This window comes from Micropterus salmoides, unplaced genomic scaffold (assembly GCF_014851395.1).
Source record: "Micropterus salmoides isolate LMB-PRFRI ecotype aquatic unplaced genomic scaffold, ASM1485139v1 Ms_hic_scaffold_12, whole genome shotgun sequence".
Taxonomy (NCBI): Eukaryota; Metazoa; Chordata; class Actinopteri; order Centrarchiformes; family Centrarchidae; genus Micropterus; species Micropterus salmoides.
The window spans coordinates 22,469,210-22,485,638 of NW_024040263.1; the positions used below are offsets into that span (position 1 = coordinate 22,469,210).

At 42.0% G+C, this 16,429-nt stretch overlaps 1 protein-coding gene across 4 annotated transcripts in view; it reads right to left on the bottom strand.

Moving 5' to 3' along the window:
* adcy9 (adenylate cyclase 9) overlaps window positions 1-16,429 on the bottom strand; it is a 47,535-nt gene that overhangs the window by 14,574 nt on the left and 16,532 nt on the right. For all 4 annotated transcript variants that reach the window (XM_038713987.1, XM_038713985.1, XM_038713986.1 and 1 more), the window contains exons 2-6: window positions 4,576-4,775; window positions 4,098-4,205; window positions 3,667-3,941; window positions 2,774-2,876; window positions 1,264-1,481 (exon numbers count right to left, since the gene is read on the bottom strand). In XM_038713987.1, the coding sequence (XP_038569915.1) occupies window positions 1,264-1,481; window positions 2,774-2,876; window positions 3,667-3,941; window positions 4,098-4,205; window positions 4,576-4,775 (904 nt within the window). The remainder of the gene's footprint in view (window positions 1-1,263; window positions 1,482-2,773; window positions 2,877-3,666; window positions 3,942-4,097; window positions 4,206-4,575; window positions 4,776-16,429) is intronic.

Consider the following 16,429-nt stretch of genomic DNA (forward strand, 5'->3'; position numbering starts at 1 on the left):
AGCTGAAACCCATGTCTTGCATATGTCTGTGCGTGGTGGTTCTTGAAGCACTGACTCCAGCTGCAGTCTACTCTTTGTGAATCTCCCCCACATTTTTGAACGGGTTTTGTTTCACAATCCTCTCCAGGGTGCGGTTATCCCTATTGCTTGTCCACTTTTTCTATCACATCTTTTCCTTCCCTTCGCCTCTCTATTAATGTGCTTGGACACAGAGCTCTGTGAACAGCCAGTCTCTTTAGCAATGACCTTTTGTGTCTCCTCCTTGTGCAAGGTGTCAATGGTCGTCTTTTGGACAGCTGTCAAGTCAGCAGTCTTCCCCATGATTGTGTAGCCTACAGAACTAGACTGAGAGACCATTTAAAGGCCTTTGCAGGTGTTTTAAGATAATTAGCTAATTAGAGTGTGGCACCAGGTGTCTTCAATATTGAACCTTTTCACAATATTCTAATTTTTTGAGATACTGATTTTGGGGTTTTCATTAGTTGTCAGTTATAATCATCAAAATTAAAAGGAATGAACACTTGAAATATATCATATATATGTGTGGAATGAATGTATACATTACACAAGTTTCACCTTTTGAATGGAATTACTGAAATAAATCAACTTTTTGATGATATTATATGACCAGCACCTGTGTGTGTGTGTGTGTGTGTGTGTTTTTATATATATATATATATATATATATATATATAAATTATATGTTAAGGTCTGTGCGTGTAGCATGAAGGAACAAAAATTTCGTTTAGTTATACAACTTTGTGCTGTATAATGACAAATAAACAACCTTGTACCTTTTACATATGGAACTGGTGATCAATAGCACCTGTTTGGTATAATTTAATAGTTTAATCATACACCTGAAAATATTCCTACAAAATCTCTGACTTTCTATCAAGTGTACCAAGAAGAACTGATGCTGTTTTGAAGGCAAAGGTTGGTAAATGTAAATGCTCCGTATTTGCATAGCACCTATCTAGTCTTTTTGACCACTCAAAGCGCTTTTACACTACATCTGCATTCACACACATTCACACACTGGTGGAACAGCCACTAGGGGCAATTCAGGGTTCAGTATCTTGCCCAAGGACACTTCGACATGCAGCCTGGAGGAGCCGGGGATTGAACCGCCGACCTTCCGATTAACGGGCAACCCGCTCTTCCTGAGCCACAGTCGGCCACACTAAATATTGATTTATATTATAAAAAAGATATATTATATATCTGTTGCAAAACGTGTGCAAACTGCTGAAGCCTCCTCACCGTATGGACAGCACCAGGGAGGCCAGCTCCAAAAGGCCAGCCAGGAGAGCCAGGGCCAGGGCAGCAGCAGCTGGAGGGCCCACAGTAGCCGGGCTCACCAGAGGTGGAAGAAAGCAGGCCAGTGTCAGGGCCAGGAAGACAAAACAGCTGAGGAGAACATCCAGGAAGGAGCTGAAGGTGGAGCTCGCAAATGTCTGCACCTGAACTTGGTTCTTCACCTAGAGGATATAGAGGTATGTGAAACTGAGGAGAAGCAGTAGCTACCCAGAAATCACGCAAGCACCTTACACTGCACATACACAAGTAGACATTTGAGTGTCCACTCAAGAGAAGGCTGCAGTGTAGGCTAATTAGACCTAAACTGAAACTATCTCATCTATAGGTTAAAAAAACACTAAAATCTAGTCCAAAACATTATCTTCTACAAAGTACCAAGTACATGTCTCAAAAACATGTATCACTTCTAAATATATATTTCAACATACTACTGAAAACAGAACTGAAACTAACCATTTATCATATAACCTTTAATACATATAAGTAAACAAACTGTTAAATCCATGGTGGAATCTTTATCTGAACTGCAATATATATAAAAAATGAAACACATAAAATGTAAATGAACATTTTAAAACTAAGGCAAAGTTAGACTCATTATCTGGAGTTTCCACTTCACTGCTTAGCCAGAAAGTATCAGCCAAGTACAAAGGCTGACCATGACTCAGTATCACTGTAGATTTGCATGAAATGAACTCAGAGGTTGAATGTTGAAGATTTTTTTTTTGCACTGTATTAACACTGGTGTAACAGAAGGGGGCTGCAAGGCTGGAACTGGTCCTGGGTGTGCAAGAGTGTGTGCTGCACCACTGTGGAATATAATTTGGGGATACAAGGAAATTGTTGAAACAGCCACTGCCCCCCTCCACTCACAAACACATGCACACAAAGACAAACACACACAGACACAAAGCACCCTATCCAAATCAACTATATGTATTATAACACTAATGTTTCTCCGAGGTTCATGTGTCTCTCAACCCTTGGGATGTTTTTTACATGTGTTATCCATCCATGTGCAATGATAGAACAATTAGGAAAAGGCTCTACATTTTACATTTACATTTATTCATTTAGCTGACGCTTTTATCCAAAGCGACTAACAATTGCTATGTATGTCACGACTCTGGAGCAACTAGGGGTTAAGTGTCTTGCTCAGGGACACATCAGATGTGTCACAGTGGGAATCGAACCCAGGTCTCCCACACCAAAAACATGTCTTAGCACCATTGCCACCCCAAATCCTCTTAAGTCAGTCCTTTTATCAGTTTCATATTTTGACAGGAACTAACTTTAAGGTTAGTGCTGTGCAAGTGCTGTGTGAGGATGGTTATAATTACAGTGAAAGGTAGGGTAATAAAACTTACAATTATGATAGTACACATGTAGGAGTATGTGTATGTGTATGTGTATGTGTGTGTGTGTGTGTGTGTGTGTGTGTGTGTGTGTGTACCTCCTCCTTGTAGCTGCTACGGTAGGCCATTTCCAGAGGTCTCTCTAGGAAATTGAGGCTGATCTTGTTGATGGGGGGCTTGAAAAAGTAATCCTTCATCAAACTGTAAAACACAGAGAATCAAGAACAATGTGAGGTAATGTACAGTTTTCCTTTTAAATTAAATATTACTGAAAAAAATAAACATTTTTAAACAAAAATGCACCAAAATTGCCAAAGTAATTACTTGTGAATCTACTTTTCTATGTTTCCATCTATTCTTTCTGTCTTGCGACCTTGATTTTAGGGCGTCTTCAACCCTGCATTGTTTAGTACGGTTGAATCAGTACAGTCACAAACATATTCTGGAGTGAACATTCTCACGTCGCTTTTAGTGATGCATTTTGGTTTGCTTGGATTCATGGGGGAAATGCAACAACTTTAAAGACACATCCACTGATTTGGACCAGAGCAAAGGAGAAGATGTCTAAATGCTATGGCTTCTGCATGTAGAGTTATCAGTGTGTGGCAAATGTTTTGCTTTTTATTTCTAAGAGCCCCATGAGGCCTTTCTTTGTGCAGTTTGCATGTTTATCTCTGTGTTCACGTGTGTTTACCGACACTCTCCAACAACTTGTAAAATGTGAGACTGAATGTTATGTGTCTAATGCTATGTATTATTCCTGTGATGGACTGACAACTGGTGTGGATAGATATACACCCTTAAAATTATGTTGAAAGGTTTAAATTATTTATATAACTGATGCTTACTGATTTATGAAGTTATAAAAAAAATAATATGTGACCTTATTCATGACCAAATGGATCCCTTCACCACTACTCAGTCTGTCATCTTATCGTATATAATCACCTTTGATCAGTTCATAAATTCTACCTTTAACCTCTTTGCTCACCTGTCCTCCCTGATAACATCCACAAAGTGGGCGTCGCTCTTTTGTCTGAAGTTCTTGGCACGTAGTTGGATCAGGGCGGAGTGGTCCATTCCTGTGCCCGCAGCCCCTGTGCCGCCCGCCATGCCTAGACTGGTGCCAGTCCCTGTGCTAGTGCTAGTCTTCTTTTCTTTCTCCTGGAGCATGTCGCACAGGGAGCTCTGGCTAGCTCGCACTGGGTCCTCCAGCGGGGGACTCAGGAGACCGTTGACTGCTCTGGGACTGTGACCTGGGATGAACTGGATGGGGAGAATAAGGTGAAGAAGACAGAGAAGAAAAGAGGGACGAAGAGGGAGTGTCACAGGGCATGTTGAGTAGCTTAAGAGATAAATTCTTAAACAAGTGCCTGACAAACACACTGGTGTTGTCACTGTTCATGCATGTGTGTGTTGTACCTTGGCACTGCTGGTCTTGTGCTCCTCCTGGCAGCCATTCAGCACAGCCACATCGTCACCCTGTTCTGCCCCCGAAGACATGACCACACTACGGGACACACAGGGAGGCTGTAGAAAGAAAAGGACAGTGCACTGAGTTGATAGTGTTTCCTCATTAGTACGACTAATTAGCTCATAAATGAATGTTCACCAGATTTCTAGCCAAAAAACCTGGGTGTGTGGGAGTCGTGCAAAAGGTCACACACCACCTAATATTTGCATTTACAATGTCAAAGCTGAACATCCCTGCATCTAGGTTTTGCTAAATGGAGAAGAATAACTGAACCACTGGTTTCTAACAGCAGGATTTCCAGGTGCACCACCATCATGAGAAGAAAAAAGTGAATGCTTTTGTGAGCTGTTTTTAGAAACTAGTACAAACCATAACAGAACAAAAGTGTCCATCTCCATCCAAAACATTTTGGTTCTTCTGACTTACCCCAATCCTGTCTGGTGGTTGGTGGGGCAGCAGGGGCTCAGCAGCCTGAGCTCCACCAGGGATAAGGTCCGGTGTGTGGGGCTGCGGACACGAGGACAGGCTGACCCCAACAAGATCTCCACCTGGCAGTCCCACCTGAGAGCAGCCACACTGCACATCATGCTCCAACTTCCTTCCTGAGATCAGATAGGTTTTCAGCCCTGAGGAGAAACACAAACAGAAAATCCCTTCTGTTTAGAACTTTTTCATTTTCGTGGTTTGAGTGAAAAAGAAAAGAACTGCGGAACCACAGAGGAGACATCGTCGCCAAAGGAGACAGTACTCCAGTATTTTGTTGTCATTCACAGAAATCAAAATGGTGACAATGGTGAGATGTTCATAAAAAGCATCATTGTTGATGGTGAAACAGGGAACGCAATCCTTTCAACAACACAGGAGGCTGACCCACCACAAAGTTATGAGCAATTTGTTTATGCCAGTCACTGGGCAACAAATCCTCTAATGTGAGGATTGCTGCACGTCACATCTGCTTGTTCTAATCTAGTGCTTAAACAACAAGTCAATCTAAATCATATTTGAGGATCTCGTAACAGGCATTCATAATTTTTGACATTTTGTGAAAGACATTGTTCACTTGTGGCTCGTTGCACACGTACCCTCATCGGCCACTCTTTTGTTGATGCACACACACTGAGAAGCTGGTGGTAATGCAATACTGGGTGTTTCACCAACTATGTTTGCACATCAGCACAGAGCTCTGGCCATGTTCACACTGGTGTGGGGCCAACAAGGAAATATACAAACAGAGGATTAGAGTTGTGGCCCATAGCCAGCTGCTATCAGTCTGTCCAAACACACACTAACCTGGCTAGCTGGCCTCTTTGTTCAAACAGCTAAAGGTGCTAACCTTGTTAGCATAGAGATGACTGGAAGAGCAACTGTAGGCCATAAAGAGACCTACTCCAGGAGTCTTTATGGGTCCCTGCCTCAAACTGACCGCTGATGTGACATTTCATTGTTATGTAAACCATCTACTCACTCAGCATGTTTACCTCAGCTAGGACTTAGATTTGGTAAAGCATTTGTCATATTTTGATTGGATAATTACTGCAGATAATTTTTAAATATCACATATAAAAGTATTAAATGTCTGCTTTGTCTTAGTTGTTTTACAAATTAAATATTTTGTATTGTCTCTTAACATCACGTGTTAGTTCCATTTTACAAACTATAGTTTTCCCTGGAGATGTTTTCTATTTAGTTTGTGTGTATTGAATGAGCCCATGGAGGAAGGTAAACTTTATTTGAAAATATTGTATAAAAAAGACACATTCAACCCAATAGACGATGCCATAGTCCATCGGTGATGGCTGACAGACATCATGATGTTGAGCCGGCATCGTGATCTCTCAGATTTTCACATTATACCACCCTGTGCTGGATTGGTAATCTGGCATACTGGGCAAATGCCCGGTGGGCCGACACATCTTTGGGGCCGGAGTAATTTAATTATTTATTTATATAACTGTTTTTTTTAAAATGGGCCAACGACCTATAAAGCATGGACAGCGGCCGATTGGGTGATTTCCTATACTGACACTGGGCCAGCCCAATCACATCTCTTACTAGCCCCCACCCCCTCTGCTCTCTGTTCCTTGCGTTATGCCCCCCCCAAAAAAGAAAACTCTTCAGACGAAGGCCGCCAAATGCACGAAAACAACCGATATGTTTGCTACCGGGGCTGCTGTAGCTTCAACATCAGCTGCAGTACCCTGAGTAGAGCAGGCACAGGCACTTGAAGGAGTAAAGGAGCGCTCTGGCCGCTGACAGGCAGAGGAGGAGGCTGTTAGCGAGTGACAGGGCTGAGTGAGAGAGTGAGTAGGAGGACAGTGGAGGTGAAGCGGTAAGCATGAGTAGCTCAATGTGTAGGGAAGGAGCAGGGAGGGAGGGTCATTTACAGTGGGGACGCTGGGAACATGTAGGCTACCCACCAATGGTGTCGCCAGGTGGCTTTAGCCCGTAATGTGACCCCCTGCCGTTACTGCCTGCCAGCATTTAGAGAGAGAGAGCAATACAGAATGCCTGAGAGCCTTAAAGCACTATATTACACTATTTTTATTTTTTGAATTGTCACCTGAATTTTGTGTTTCCTTTTATATAAATAAAGACATTTCCTCAATGAATTGGTGCAGAAAAATCAAAATGAAATGGTTAAAGCCCAAATTATTATTATCATCATTATTATCATCATCATCAGTAGTAATTATAATAATCATAATAAATGTATTTAATGGCCTAGGATATTTAATAATTAAAATGTAGCTCAATGATAGGGTTCAGTTTGACAAATGACATAACAAGGTAGCAGTTTCTGAGGGTTGCTACAAGTATGTCTCCAGAATGCAGGAAATTAAGCGTTTAATGTTTAAAATCTTCTGGGGGAAGACCCCCAGACCCTCTATCAACTATTTCGTCAATACATTTCTTTTCCCAAATCCTAAGCCTATTAACATATATTGCTGTCTTGTTGTCATGGCCCCACTATTGTGCAGTGTCAAATCTCATGAGCTAAGAGGTTTGTCTGACCGATTTTGGTGGGCCGCCTGGGCCAAAAATGCCAGGGTCGATTTTTTGTCCCAGTCCAGACCTGCTCGGAAGTCTCTTCTCCCTACACTCTGACACACACTCACACACCTAACCTCAGGTAAACACCCCGGCTTGCCCCGCCTCTCCGTCTGCTCCATTTTCTCCATCAGCAGTATGTTTTGTAAAGTCCACTAAAAGACAGAGAACTCGTGTTTTTTCCGTATATTTCCACCCGCGATGCGTTATCACGGCAGCAGGTGAGCCGCACGTCGGCTTATTAATAACGCAGCCTATCAAACAACTGAAACCATCATCTGCACCCTGTGTGTTCCCTGCTGCTTTTTACCTGCTCCATGCGTAAAATATCCACTGCGACTTGTAAAGTAAGTTAAAAGTCTACCAATTTTTTTTACCAAGTGAAGTTTGTGCAAGAACACGTGTGCATAAGACGACTGCTGCCACAGCATCGGGTGCGAATAAAATTTGCAAAATTCTCTGGAATTATCCTTTCAAAAAGTTGATGCTGCAAAACAGAAATGTTCAAGAGTTGTACAGAAAAGGTTTGAATGTTCCCAAAATGAGAAAAGTCCATCCTCCCTCTCTGGTACAGGTTACTCCATCTCTTCTACTTTCTCCACTTTCTCCACTTTTTAGTGAGTCAGTATAATACAAATGTAACATGATAGAGTGACTACTCTAATAAAACAACAACAACAAATGGGGTGTTTTGTAGAGCAGCAGCTGAATCACTGCCAACACCCCGGGGTGCCAATTTCAGTAAATGCTTTTCCAACCTGCTATTCACATTGACAGTCTGAGGGAATCATTGAAGTCTTGTGACTTTAAGATTTAATTAAGTGGATTTAATGTGTGTGTCAGTGTTTCACTGATGCAGGGTTTATCTGCCATAAGCTGCACATATAAAAAGATACACCAGAGGTTAAGTTGGCCACTGAGGAACCAGTGCGCATGACTGAGTTCCTCCACAGCTTTTTGTCCTGCTTCTCTGTATGTATAAATAAAACTAGTTATGAATGCGTAACTAACAATGAACCTATCTTGGGAGTCTTGAAGAGTACTGTGTGTCTTGTTCTGGGCCGTGGGACAGTGTAGACTTGGCAGACATTCTCAGCCTTTAGGCCAACAACAGCCCTAAGTTAGGGTTTGAATCCTTTGCCAAGCAGGTGACAAAGGCCATTTTTGAGACCTCACCCTACTCTCTCTTTCTCTCTCTCTCTCACACACACACACACACACACACACAAGCCCGCACACTCACGCAAAGGTTCACTACTGTTCTCTGCCATCCATTAGCTCTTAGGCAAGAGTTGTGTACTCTATCCGATTTTTAAATGGATGTTAACAGGGGCCTTCTGTTCAACAAGCGAAGCATATGGCTGTGAATCTCTAATGATGGCTTGTGTGCCTCTTTCTATTTTGCTCTTGATCTCCAGTCGCTCACTGTCACACACACAAAGCAGGTCAGTGTCAGAGACAGAAGGTCGATTTGTTGTGAGAATCTGCTTGAGCGAGTGAATTTGGGGTTGTGTAATAGTGGGCCTTATACATAGAGGAAGTAGCACAGGTAAAGAAATTGCTCTTTTGTATAGCTATCATTTCTTTTAATCTACAGTATTCTGCATTTGCCCTCTCTGAAATGACAGAAAAAATAATTATAGAATAATAATTTTTCATCTTCTTCTCACCCTGTTCCATGAAAAAGTTAGAAACTGCTTGTTACACTGACTGCTTGTTGACTTCAACACCTGACTAAGAACTTCAGCTAGTCACATGAGATATCAGCAAAAAATATCTCTACTATATATCTATAACTGATAACTGCCCCAATTCTTGGGATTTTATTTTTGCAAAGAACCTCTGAACCAGATGTGTGTGGGATGGATTATATGCAAATGGGTGAAAAATTAAAGACAAAATTCACATAAATTAGTGGAAAAACATTAAGGAATGCAGAGCATGAGGGTCACTGAATGGTTTGATGATGTTCAAATGATTTTTAATTTAATTAAATGCTATTTCCTTCGCAGTCACAAGAGCTTAACCTAATTGAACACCTACAGGAGACACAGGAGACTTGTAGGACCCCAGTCTTTACAACCATCATCGAAACACCAAATTAAGGAATATCTTTCGGAACATGGTGTTGTTCCCCCCAGTAGTGTGTCAGAGACTATGTCAACAATGTTTGCCAAGGAGCGTTGAGCTAATCTTGGGCCAACACCTAGTAACACATTTTCATTTTTCCCTTTGATTTGTATTCTTCTCTATAATTCTGATTTGAATATCTGAAATGGTATTTGTTGATTTGTATGCAGCGTACACAGCCCTAGTACATGGCTGAACAAGTTAAACAGGATTACCATCTGAAAATGTGGCCAGTTTATCATGTAGTACAGCGAAGCCCCACCAAAGCGGCCACCACCACACCTGGACACTGAAGCCAATGCAGATGTGCCTTGAGATGCATCGGCAGGAAAATCCCTAAATATATTATATATATAACCTTTGAGATTGGCCACTAAAGTGACAAAGGAACTTCAAATAACTTAAAAAGGAGTGTATGTGATTCTGCAGGATTGTTGATATTTGAACTCATCAGCAAAACAAATACAACCCTCTGTTCAGTGCTCTCTCAGAAGCTCCCCCCAGTTCAAATCTCTGAGGTTTCTCCAGCATTGAAATGCCTTCGCCCTAGCCTGGTCATATAAATTTCTTCTGTTTATACTCTCAGACCTTTTTCCTCTTTGGCTATTTCTCCACCACTGAAAGGACAATTTATACTTCTGCATAGATCGTAGCCTATGAGTAACCGCGTACTTTAAGCCATAGCCTGACGCGTACTTCCCCTAAAATAGAATTACACATCATGGCGATGCAGACCGCAAGTGATTGTTTGGGTTGGAAGCATAGCATTTCCTCCAAGCTCTCACAAAGTGCTCCGTGCTTTTACTAGTTGCCCAACGCAGCGGGAACCTCCATGTCTGAATTTTGAAGCCGTGCGGAAGTAACTTTAACCTGCATTCTTTCTAACAGCCAGCAGGGGGCGACTCCACTGGTTGCAAAAAGAAGTCCGGTTATATTAGAATTAATGGTAAAATGACCCTACTTCTCACCTGATTTATTCCCTCAGTAAACACTTTCCTATTGAGTTTGTGGTCTCATGTGATAGTTTCATTTAATAAATTATGGTCCCATTTAGAGGAAAATAGATGATAAAGCAGAGTATGCTTTAGAGCGGGACTACCCTGTGATTGACAAGTAGCTACCATGGCGACACTGTTAATCGGGCTAGAGAGACTCGTATCCACTGCACTATGTATCCATCACAACTGAAGAGTACTAGCCAATCACAGCACCGTAGGGCGGGAATTGTCTAAACTCTGGCAGGGAAAAAGTTAGCCGGCTCTACCAGCATAAGTCAACAGAGTGGAACATAGAAACCCCACTGCTAACTAGCGTTTTGGCAGTGTAATTGCAGAGCAACGCAGACATCAATACACAAGTAGACTAGACGCAGTACTATCAGTAGTATAAATTGGCCTTAACTGTTGCTGATTGGCTGGAACAATATTGTGTGTCAAGGTCCACACCACTTTCGTTGGTTTCCATTTACAGAGCCAGGGCTGTGTAGGAAAACTAGATTTTTGTTTCAGAGCACAAAGGCCAGAAGAGGCTAGAGATGTAGAGGCTGACAATGACTTGAATCACTTATTTTGTGGCCTTTCATCTTAATGTGTCCTGTATGAGGCAAAATGCTGATGAATTAGAGACACAGGCATAGAGTAAATAGCGAAAGCAGAGTGGCAAGCGACGAAGCGATGGCGAGGGGGAGGAAGAGACCGGGACCACTTTGAAGGTCACTGAGTTTAGCATGCCTTGCATAACCCACATTCCTTGTCTACTTCCATTTCAGCTTTCTAACTTTATCAGCAGCCTGCTCTAAGCTCTAAAACAGGCCCTGAATTGTGAGGCCGTTTAAAGGCTTGCCATAATAGCAACTGAAATTTTTTTTTTTTACCCCGACTGCTTCCGACTCCTCTGACTCTTCCAACTGCTGTTTACAAGTGCAAAGTAGGTTTGTGTGTGTGCGCTTGAGTGCAAATGTATGGCAACTACAATCTAGATATACAATGAAGAGCCACACGTACTGAATCTTCTGTGTTTATCCAAGCTCGACAGCATAATAAAGCTAATCCTTTGCTACTGAGTTTGTGCAGCCAAAGTCAAACACACACACACACGAGAAAGCTCTACTGTGTGTGTGTGTGTGTGTGTGTGTGTCCAGGTTCTGTAAAGGCAGCACTCTGGGAAAGAAACTGACACCAGCATTCTAAAGTCTCAATCCAGCTCAATGGTTTTTATTGATTTATTCAGACCAGCTGGCTGGATCAGAGAGGGTTCAGCTGAGGACAGCTACTACTACTACTACAACAAATACGACACACAGACGTACAAACACACACACACACACACACACACACACACACACACACAGCCAGACAAAGTAATGACCATACACTACGTATATTCACTTAGTCATATACATACTGGCAGACCTGAGGACCCAACATAGCCTAAACTACATGTGATTGTATGAGCAAAACATGGTTTGTTCCTGTTATCCACACTTGCCATTTCATTTTTTCCCCCAGAATAAGCCAGCTCCAGTGATTTTAATTACAGAGCCTTAATACTTTCACACTCTTTTTCAAGCTTCTGAAACCCTTACACATAACTGGTAAACCACAGCACTACATTATACATTACACATAATCACCTTATAAAAAACCCCATTACAAATCAAATGAAGTTTCAGTTCAGTTCCTCTCTCACTCCCCCACTCAGGCATCTCCTCAAGTCACACTTTGCAAAACACTATCTGTTCACAAAATTTTGTTGGGACTAACTGGTTCTTCGTGTGTGTGTGTGTGTGTGTGTGTGTGTGTGTGTGTGTGTGTGTGTGTGTGTGTGTGTGTGTGTGTGTGTGTGTGTGTGTGATCACACAAACCAACCCAGACAAGAGAGCATAGCCCTTTATACACAAGACAGGAAATATGCAGGTAGAGACATAGCCTATTGGATCCGAACACAACCACACAAATTTGACATTTCCTGTGTGTATAACTCATCCAAGGTAGTCAACATCAGTGTGAATGCCATTGCCCCTCATATCCTCATTTATTAGAAAACACCCTTAACGTGCAAACACACATACACACTACATGCGCAGTCACTTTCACAAGACCAAATGTAAAAAGTGTGTATACACATGAATGAATGAACAGAAGGATGAATGGAGAGGAAGCGATGCTGAGTCGTCACATTCCACATGTACACCCAAAGACCATCCACACCATAGACACACACACACACACACACACACACACACACACACACACACACATCAGAAAATGACTCTCCAACGAACACACTCCCAACTCACTAACACAGCCATGCAGATACAAACACATCACACAAGTGCAGAAACGACATCTGGAAAATGAATCAAATGAACGAAAATGACCCTTAAACGATTCAGGTGCGAATTTACAGAGAATGGATTGTGGCCACCAATAGCACAATGAATTGTGTATCACCTGCAACCTCTATCTGCCCTGTCTCAAGTTCATCTGTAATTTTCTGTAGTGGTCCCAGTAATATTTGTTCATAAGATGCAACGAAGTAGCATATCACATGACATGGTGAAGCAACATAATTCTCCTTAGAATACAGCTGCAAGAACAAAACTTTCCCCTCATATCTTTACATGTTTGATCTGAAAGAGAAGGTATTCTAATTATTATCTATTACCTCCACCTTCTCTTGCATCTCACTCTGTATGGATTGTTTTGTCTGTGTGCTTTGAGAATTACATGGTTTCTTTAAGGTAAGGTCTTTAAGGTAAGGTCTTATTTGTGAAAGTTTAACAGCTGCAAAAGCTGCACAATCCTGTTGTGAATTCGCCCCTTATTGTCATTTGCTGCGTCCAGCTTCAAAAACAAGGATTTGCTGCTTTTCTCAATATCATGTCATTGTTAAAATACTATTTTTTTAAATCTATTATCTTTTTCACTATTTGCTGACGTCATACTGAATAAACAACAAATTGATTAATTGGGAAAACAAAAAAATAATAACTTGATTATGGAATCAACACATCTATTCTTCCCAACATATTTGTTCACTCACATACAAATTCAAGTGAATGCTTGCACAGCTTTGTATGCCTACAAACTCACACCCTCACCCTCTAACCACAGACTGTATAAAAGAAGTGGACGTGTTAAGTTACCCATTGGTTTGTGGACTACCATTTTGAAGACTTGAGTTTGGCATTTTGGCCGTCGCCATCTTGTTTTTTTTGGGGGGGGGGGGGGAGTAAGTGACCATATTTGGATAAGAAGGTGGAGCTGGGGAAGGATACGCATTTCCACGCCTGACAGGTGGTAGCGACTTGTCAATAACAAGGTAACCACGCTCTACAGTATGCCCTTCTTTATTGTCAATTTTACTCAAAATGGGACCATTATTCACTAAATGAACATCTTGATGTATCGAAGAGAAGAAGACTTGAAACTAGTGATTGAGACCATAAACTTATTAGGAAAGCGTTTAGTGAAGTAATAAATCAAGTGAGAACAACGGTTGGACTTCTTTTTGCAACCAGTGGAGTCGCCCCCTACTGGCTATTAGACAAAATGCATGTTTAAGGCACTTCTACATCCCGCTTACTTCTAACCATACTGCATGCTAATACAAAAACACACACACAAACTCCTGGAGGACATTTTGCTCTAAAAGGCTTGTGCAAACTCACACATGAATTTACCCACTCAAAAATGTGTTAAGTGCTCACACATACGCACACCCAGTGCTCTTGTGAGAGTGTCTGGCGTTTAATCCAGACTCTGCACTTCTTGACAAATGACCTTTGACCTTTGGGTTCCAACCACGTGATAAAAATTTTCCCCAGTGACACAAAGGTCGCCGGCTCCCCTCTGGTCCCAGAAAAGTGAACATGCGTGTGAACATGTAAGACAGAGGAAGACAAAGACAGACACAACATTTTCTCAGTTACCTCAATCATTAAAGCATCTTAAGTCAACTTAACAAAAAAGGACAAACTAAGGCAGCCAGGGGCTTAACTTCCCCTTTTCTCTTTTAGCTTCGGCTAACTTTTTCTCACATTCTTTCACTTTCATCTCGCTGCTTGAACAGTCAGAAAATAAACAACTCCAGCACTAAAAATAGACTTAAACTTGTTTCCCCTTTTCGCAGACTTGGCTTTCCAACTGTCCAACTTCTGCTCAGCTATCACTCTAACCTTCGCCTTCCACTTTTTCTCTGTTGTCTTGCCAAACCTTACATCTTTCGCCGCCTCGCACTACCTGTCTTTATATGTAGCTATTCTGTCTTGTCTCTGCTGTCTGGTTCTCTCATTTTTCAGCCATCTTCTTTTCACTTCAACTTTCTCCCACTGTTCTTTTTTTTTTCTACCCCCCTCCCTTCCCTACCCTCCAGCTTTCTCCCTGGTCAGTGGCGGGTCTTGAGAACGGGCCTCGTGCAATAGCAGATGCCTCCATATTTGGACACGCTGATGGAACCGAGGGATGAGGCTCTCGCACGATCCTCGTTGAAATACCCTCCCATTCTTCCCTCCCTCCCATCCATCCCTCCCTCCTCCCTTCCCTCTTTTGTGCCATCATTTTAGTCCAAGGAGTTCCTCACTCCATCTTCCCTTTCTTTTTACTGTAATAAAGAATATATGGGCAGCCTGGTGGATCAGTGGAGATGACCTGCATGGCCATGACTTCTTAGGTTTGGGTCAAACAGAAGACCTTTGTCATTTCATCCCTTGGGTAGGGTATCGAGAACTGGTTTTAACTGGAATCAAAATAAGAGGCATCTGGAAAGCAGTGAGAAACAACACCACTTACAGATTTATGGCTGGCAAAAAAAACTGGGGGTTTCTTTCTGTGCTCAAATAACATGACATGAATTGGAACAAGGATTCAGAAACACCAGATTGATGAGCAGAACAGAAACCAGAATTGATCCAGTCCCAAACCGTAGTCGTCCCCCTCTTTCATCATGTTGTTTACCACTAACATTACACTGGGTTAAACGCTACATACATCACTTTTTCACCACCATCTGTTCATCAGTGGCTTTTCCCTCTGAAGGTCCTACAAGTGTTTGTGTGTGACATGCAGTGCAGTGGGTTGACATGAACAGTGACGCACTCCGACTGTCACTGCGTCACTGATGAACACACACACACACGCACACACACACACCTGTTACGTAAAAGGCATTTTAGTGTCTCACATCACACAAGCTCGGAGTTTCTCTCAGAGAGGCTGTCGCTCAGCGGAAGAGGACAGTCCTTGAGCATGAAATGACCAACCTTGGTCCTGCTGCAAATGACGACTGGTTTGTCACTGTTTCAGAGTGTTGTAACCAGTCTGTCTGTTGTATGTGCTTAGCCACATGTAAACTCTAAGCATGCTAACAGTGTATGTTATTACAGTAACGTATGCACATCCAGCATCTTATCCTTATAAGACCTTCTCTTCATACAACATGTTCTTAGGTGGGCACTTGAATTTGGGGGTGATTTATTCTGCTGTATGCCATGGATTCACAATGCCCCTAGTCAACCACACATGCACGCCCACACATCTCCCCCGCTGCCCCAAGCTAGACTGTGGGAAATCCTTGGGAAAGAGTCATGACCTGAAAATATGCTCCTTCTTCTTTCTCTCCCTCCCTCTGCTGATCCTCCCTCTAATGTCACACAAGTTTGTCCACAGACCACCAGGGAACTGCACTTTACATGTTGTTTATGGTAACATTTGACTGATCCACGTTTTTGGACAGACATCAGAGTTATTTTGTGCCAAAACACTGCATCTGAAAAAAGATCATGTCATGCTGATAAGCCATTTTCTTTTTTAGTGGTATACATTTTCCAAAAACACAAACTAACTAACACTTTGAGAGCTTCAAGTCTCAAAAAGGGAAATTATTTCTAGTCCTACTACTTTGCAACATTCAACACTTACTCAGGGAGAAATCCATCAAGGTAGACAAGACAGAGATGCTGATTTCTCCACTAAAAGTAGCCTCAATTGATCAGCTTGCAATGAAATCACCAAACATACTGTAAGCAGTAACTGGACAGTTTTGTATGCAATTCCTTATTCGCCTTAATTGCAGATACTAGGTCTTTAGCTCCTACTGTTCC